This window comes from Branchiostoma belcheri, unplaced genomic scaffold (genome assembly GCF_001625305.1).
Source record: "Branchiostoma belcheri isolate BF01 breed outbred unplaced genomic scaffold, Haploidv18h27 scaffold62, whole genome shotgun sequence".
Lineage (NCBI taxonomy): Eukaryota > Metazoa > Chordata > Leptocardii > Amphioxiformes > Branchiostomatidae > Branchiostoma > Branchiostoma belcheri.
In genome coordinates this window covers 252,101-258,942 of record NW_017804265.1, presented here as the reverse complement: position 1 = coordinate 258,942, position 6,842 = coordinate 252,101, and the positions used below count along the sequence as shown (strand labels likewise).

Genomic DNA, 6,842 nt, shown 5'->3' with positions numbered 1-6,842 from the left:
CAAAATACTTCTCATTCTCAGGTTGCCAGGTGGGAAATCTGAGCCAAAAGCTAGTGCAGGGATCGAAATTCATGTTTGGAAATAGGTGCACTGGTGCACCCAACCTAAAAAATTAGGTGCACAGAAAATTTTTGGGTGCACCATATGAAACAAAACCTACTAGTAATTGCAGGTTTTACTGCTCCTCTTCTGAGCTTGAATGTAAAATGAGAGCTAACTTCAAAATCTTTAACACTAATTATTTACTACAACAAAGATTTTATCATTTTTCTGATACTTAGAGACCAAGAATATCCGGTATACTATTATACACTTCTGATATAAAAAATTCCTACAAAAATATTTGGGTGCACCAGTGCACCCACAGAAAAAAAATTAGGTGCAACACTCTAATTTTGGGTGTACTAAGGTGCACATGCACCCAGTATTTCGAGCCCTGTAGTGAGAGAGCGACAGTGGGTATTTCCAACCCTGGGATGTGAAGTCTGTTGTAGATGTGTCAGGTGTTGCTGGATGAATCAGTCAATAGAGAAAATTTGCTCTTCTTTTACGCCCAGCTCCTCTGGAAGGTACGCTGACTGGGATCTGTACACAAATACATTTAGAATATACAATTTGAATAATGCACACAAACATTATAACATTAGCATGTCAGTGCTAAGATCACAATTTGACTTGTATGGAGTGTTCTAAGTATTACTAACTTGCTGTGACACTAGAAAGCAAGCCAGGTCATATTTGCGGTTTTCCCGGTCACTTCTGTACCATGAACTTATCATTACCAGAAACAATTAATTTGCCAACTTTCTTTTTTGCTGCACCTGTCGCCACTGTGAACATATAGTTCCACAAACACCTAATAAAAAGAACAATGGAAGGTTGAGTCTGAATTTCACCTTACCTTTTCATCATGTCTCTCCTTGCTGAATGGTGGTCATTGGGTTGACAAACATCATCTGCAATGTGTATAATGTATATAACGTAAGTTGATCATAATGACTGTTGACAATTTCAGAATTAACAAAACATTAAGAAAATACTAGAAAGGTAACATTTGCAAAGCATGATGTTTATCTTTGCATATGGTAATTGCTCTGTTAATTCTTACACAAACACATTCATATATATGGTCAGACAGGAGTACAAATCCCTCTTGCTATAAAATTGCAACATGATGTAACCCAACACTAGTTACCATGGTGACAGATGTCTGGTTTAGGTCATTGACCTTACATGTATTTGTTTGGAATGGAAGAAGAAACAGAGCAAAAACAATATGTTTTCCTTCGGTAAACATTATAAAAGAAGACACTACAACAAACACAAAAACAAACCTCTTTGAACATTGTCAGGAATTGTCAGCTCGAAGTCTTCCCCCAGTAACAGTCGGGCCCACCTCTGGATGTTGTAGGGAGGCTTCTGTCCACCGAACTCCGAAGGAAGAATCTCGGGGTGGATCTTGTCATGTAGACTCTTCATGTTGTTCCCATGCATCAAAATCTGTTGTTATCAGTAACATAATAATATACATCCATGAATAGTTTCATCAGGTTGGAAAGTCACTGAGTAAAGAGACTCTTTTTTACACAACCGCATTGTGGAATCTGTTCTCAGTTCTCTGTAACTGCTATTGTTTAACAACTGCTGACAATTTCAGAATTAACCAAACATTAATGATTAAGAAAAAAATATGTTTCATCCATACCTAGAGCATGGACTGAAATAATAAAGGAAGACAGTACAACAAACACATGACTAAAATGTATAATAAAAGCTAACACAAACCTCTCAGAACATTGTTGGGAACTGAATTTGATTCAGTCTGGAAGGAGAAAGAAAGATGCACTGTTTACAAATTATGAAAAATCATGAAAAATAGAAGGTTTATCATTTTCGTGCTTTTAACTAAAAGCCAAAGTAAGGGGGAATTGTAGGAGAATGACATTGATAAAAAAAATCAACTTATAAGAATATAATAAATGAAATTATAACAGAAACCATACCATCTACATCAGGGCATTACAACCATCCCTCAACAGAGACGGGGGGTGCCACAAACTTTCTGCAACCAATGATCCGCTGCTCACGGAGTCACGTGTGTTTAATCTGCGTGACGTCACAGAAGCGGTGGATTGCTCCTTCCTTGACAAAGACTGGAGTTGTACAGTCGAAAATTTGTGTGAGTCTAATTTTTTGTGTTGGTCTTAAGTTTAAAATTGTTTCATATTGACTTCTACCAACACAGATGAACTTTCAAGAAACCATACCGTCATGCCAAACTAAGAAGTTGAGACCAACCCTCTCTCTGGTCTTCTCCTTGAGGAAAGGTTTGAGGATGGTGAAGGCTGCGTCGATGTACCACGGCTGGTTGATGAAGTGAATGCCTCCGAAACGAGCTGGGAAGCTGTCCTGAAGTAAACAAGACATCAGAGTTGGTGAAGGTTAAGGCTAAACCCACGTTCTGGTCCAGGTCCAGATTTAAGTCCAGAGGTTAAGGTTCAGGTTCCGGCCACAAGTCTGGACCTACATTTGTAAACTCAGGGCGTATACAAAATATCATGGAAGGCACATTTCCCCCAACTGAAAATGGGGCATCTTTACTGCAAAATTTTGTAGCGAGAACTGCACTACTTAGAAACAAAATATGTTGTTTGTGGGGCATGTCTGGGCAAAACTGTGGCCACACACTTGACGATGCCCAATGGCAATGTTTTCTAAATTTTGCAACTTGCTAATTTTTGACTATTGAAGATTTAAGGTGGTTTAGGACAAATTGGAGAATGTGACATGATTTGTTCGTAAGTCCACAACTAGTTCCGGAAGTTAAGGTTTCTTTGGACTTCAACCTAAACATTTTTACAAGTCTGGAACTAGTTCCAGCAAACCAGTACACAGCACTACCCTGACCTGAAGCCCCTCGATAACAAGTCTCATCTGAGCCGGGGACAGCCTGGCGGCCTGGCGGAAGCTGAACTGGCTCCAGTCCACGATGATGGCGAAGCCGTGCACCTGGATCTCTGGGTCCTGAATCATGTGCTCCAGGGAAATCAGGATGGCCAACAGCACATGCTCTATGGAGTACCTACACATGGTCCAGAAAAAGGACATTATTGACACTTAAAGGTAACATTTGCTAAGTAAATGCATAATGTTTACCTTCACATTTGGTCTGCTCTGTTAATTCTTACTCAAACACACTCATATATATGGTGGCAGGAGTTTAAATCCTTCCTACTATAAAATTGCAACATGATGTAAGCCAACACTACTTATCATGGTGACAGATGTCTGGTTTAGGTCTTAGACCTTATTTGTTTGGAGAAGAAGAAGAAGAGCAAAAACAATATGTTTTCCTTATGTTTGTGTTCTCGTAGCTACATTTTCCCTGTCCTTGGTGCTGATTTGTTCTCGTAGCTACACTTTCCCTGTCCTTGGTGCTGATTTGTTCTCGTAGCTACACTTTCCCTGTCCTTGGTGCTGATCTGTTTCTAATAGCTACACTTTACCTGTCCTTTGTGCAGCACCAGTTACCATAGTGACAGACATCTGGTCCAGGTCATTGACATTAGTATAAGAATATTAGGCTTAGACAGTTTCCCACCTTGTGACATCCCAGTTTGCAGGATAGAAGACCAGTATCTTCCTGCCGAAGTGATCGGTGTCCTCCAGCACCCCGGGAAAGCCGTCCAGTAGTGCCTGTTGTACTCCGGGGTTCTCGATCGTGCAGTGTTTAAACATGGCAGCATGCTTCTGACGATACTCATAGTAACTGGAAAATATACAGTCACATAAAAGTTTGTTTTAATTCTATATATTGCAGTAACACATTAACAGTCTTAACTACATCCAATATGTTGGAAAATTACATTGTTGTAAAACATGTTTACCTTTGCTTATGGTTTGCTCTGTTAATTCTTACGACAAACACATTCATATACAAGTATATGGTCAGACAGGAGTCTAAATCCCTCCCGCTATAAAATTGCAACATGATGTAACCCAACACCAGTTATCATGGTGACAGATATCAACAAATCAGGTCATTGGCCAGGTCAGAGGTTAGTGTCTGGAGAAGAAGAAGAGGAAACTGAGCAAAGACAATATTTTCCTAATGGTAAACATAATGATGATTTTTCTGGTAGGCCAAACAGAATAATCATCATTCAGTGCAACACGCCTGCTTAAAAAAAAGTTAAATGAAGAAATATTTATCTACAGTTATCCTTACCGAGCATACAGCATGAATGCCTCCACCCAGCTGAACTTCCGTGCTCTCAGGAACCTCAGCACAAAACTGTCGTCTGACCTCACAAACGTGATGTCTGGTCTGGTGATGACCATGTCTCGCACCGCCTGGATATCGTTATGTAGATGTTCCGCGTGTTCGTTAAGTTCCACTTGAGCCTTTTGTTTGCTCTCCTCTGAAAGTCCTTGTTGTAGCGCTGCTATCATTTCTGTTGCATCAGATTCTGTCCCATCCATTGCCATGTTGCAGGAGTGGCTTGGACCTAACATGGGGGCCTGCAAGGGGGGGTCCCGACAACGCTCTACGCTGAATTCGGAAACTCTCGATTACGCTTTACGATAAATTCCAAGTGGCTACAACGCATTACATAGAATTAAAACGGCGAATACGCTCTACGCAAAATGTGAAGAGTGGTCCGTCTACGCTCTATGTAGAATTGAAACCGCCGATTACGCTCTACGGAAAAGGGCTTGTGGGCCCCCTAACATGAGTGACTGTCAGAAGTATGTTTTACATTAACATTACTGAATATTTTCTGGAGGGCTGTCTGTCAGAATACTTTACAGAAACTGATTTCATTTGTTAAATTTCTATTCTAAAGTGAGAGTAAATATAGCCCAATTTTGGAATGCCTAACAGAGTTTTCTGTCTTGATGATCTAACTTCTAAGTCATACTTTTGTGTCTCTGGAAAGTTTGAGTTCTATTTCACTGTTGACAGTTGTTGTACCGCTTCTACAGCACCATTAGTAGATTTTCACCTGATGTGTCACCTGCAAAAAAAAAAACAACTAGAAAGGCCAATATTTGCTTTGGAGCAAATACAGCGATGGGTTCACCACATTTACGACATGGCAGCGAAAGAATGGGAAACACAAGGGAAAACAATGATTTACATTGATATAACTATAATATGAAGTAAAATACAACTAAAACAACAGTTGGATAGCTATTCCCTACTTTATTGGTTAGGATTTTTAATTGCATAATGCAAACTGTTGATTTTTCAAAAAAAAAAAAAAACGTCCATGCCCGGCATTCCAATGCTGGAGCAGGAAAGCTTGAAATACCTACCAAAACACTTGAATACAGACATACTGTCAGTATGGAAATGCTTCTGTGCAGGTGTTAATCAAGTTAAATCCCAACAGCCAATCAGCAAGAAGTATAGAGGAAAGCTGCATGCCTATTGGTTGATGCCCTGCATTCCATTGTGATGACTCATGCCCAAACGTGGTAAACAAGGCAGACTAACACAGTAATACATTTGCTATAACACAGCCAAAAAACTCAAATAAAACCATTCTAAAAGCCTGTATCACAATAATTTAAAAAACGCCTAGGGGTATTTGCCCACTGTACCTCCATACCAAATTTCAGGACCTTAGGCCCTAAAATGAAGAAGCTGAATCCATTTAAAGATATGGCAGGAGGAGGAGAAGGAGAAGAAACATCAGAAAAAGCAATATGGTTTCACCACACCACTTCGTGGTGTGGTGAACCCATAACAATTATTTAGCATTGACAGGGTTGAAAATTCCTTTTTTTTAAATTTCAATAGTACTTCAATTTTCACTACAAAACAAAGCAGTGTCACCACAGCTTAATGTGGAAAACATACAATTGCAAGATAATATTTGCTAACAGGGCTCAAATACCACCTGCACACTAATATGCAGGTTTACAGGGTTATATCAAGGACACTATCTGTCAGCTGATAAAATTGGAGCTGTGCAGGCACATCATAATTTATGTATTCATGTATTTCAAGCATAAAGTTACAATAAAGGGCGATTTATCACACAACACTATATGGCCTCCTTCAGTCAAAATTGACAATGATAACATTCTATAAACCTCATTGGTAAGACCGTTAACTTAAGTGTGCCTTACATATAGAGATAGTGGATATATAATAATTTTCTGTGGGTATACACTATACCGTAAGAGCAAAAAGTATGTGTTTCGGAAATCGAGCGTTCGGTTTGCAAATATTTACCTTCCGTCTGAGGTCGATATTGTGCATCAATTTTCGCGTATCGAGCTCGCTGGCTTACCTGATATTTGTACTTGTCACGTAACGTACGTTAACGTATCCTACATGTCAATTGAAGCCCCCCGGAGCGTGAAAAAATACCAGACACTGACGTGAAAATCTGGCAGAGCTGGAGGCCATGAACCATGGATTGATTTTCATGTCTTGGTCAAAGGTCACGGCACATGCGCAAAAGCAGTCAATTCCAGGAAACGTCTCAGGATCATCCGGGAAGCGAGCTGTGGCTGGGTAGCCTCTAACAGGCCTCAAAAGCGGTCGGAAAGAGTAAAAATTGGCCAAATAGACAGATAACATGCCAGGGGAGTTTGTCCGCTGAGAGGTACATATTTGCAGCCTTTCAGTAGCGATTTAATAATCGTTAACGAGTTAACTTCAAAGAACAGGCGCACTCACTGTCTAGCTTCGGGAGGTGACTGTAGGGGAGACGGCAGATGAAGGATGTTAAAAGTCAAATTTGATTTTCATCCTCATTCAAATGTTAACGGAAATGCTTGGGAGATGAATTTTATAATCTGGATGGTACATAGTATCTTGAAGGGCT

At 39.9% G+C, this 6,842-nt stretch overlaps 1 protein-coding gene across 2 annotated transcripts; it reads right to left on the bottom strand.

The window, feature by feature from the left end:
- Positions 1-1,357: 1,357 nt before the first annotated feature.
- LOC109483060 (clavesin-2-like) lies at positions 1,358-4,552 on the bottom strand. Of its 2 annotated transcripts, none has more exons than XM_019786014.1 (6): positions 4,229-4,552; positions 3,602-3,769; positions 2,908-3,082; positions 2,299-2,409; positions 1,786-1,822; positions 1,358-1,500 (listed from the first exon to the last, which is right to left on the bottom strand). In XM_019786014.1, the coding sequence occupies exons 1-6, from the start codon at positions 4,513-4,515 to the stop codon at positions 1,463-1,465; spliced, it is 816 nt and encodes a 271-aa protein (XP_019641573.1). In that variant the 5' UTR covers positions 4,516-4,552; the 3' UTR covers positions 1,358-1,462. The 2 variants fall into 2 exon arrangements, with proteins under 2 accessions (XP_019641573.1, XP_019641575.1); XM_019786016.1 differs by having other exon boundaries at positions 1,436-1,500; positions 2,268-2,409.
- Between the last annotated feature and the right edge of the window lie 2,290 nt (positions 4,553-6,842).

What these genes read in the sequence shown, in the direction of transcription:
- LOC109483060 (XM_019786014.1), bottom strand. Translation starts at nt 4,515, where the DNA reads ATGTTAGGTCCAAGCCACTCCTGCAACATGGCAATGGATGGGACAGAA. An exon ending in GCAAACTGGGATGTCACAAG is followed by an intron (nt 3,083 to 3,601) that starts GTGGGAAACTGT and finishes GACCATGTGTAG; the next exon opens with GTACTCCATAGAGCATGTGC. An exon ending in TTGTTATCGAGGGGCTTCAG is followed by an intron (nt 2,410 to 2,907) that starts GTCAGGGTAGTG and finishes TGTTTACTTCAG; the next exon opens with GACAGCTTCCCAGCTCGTTT.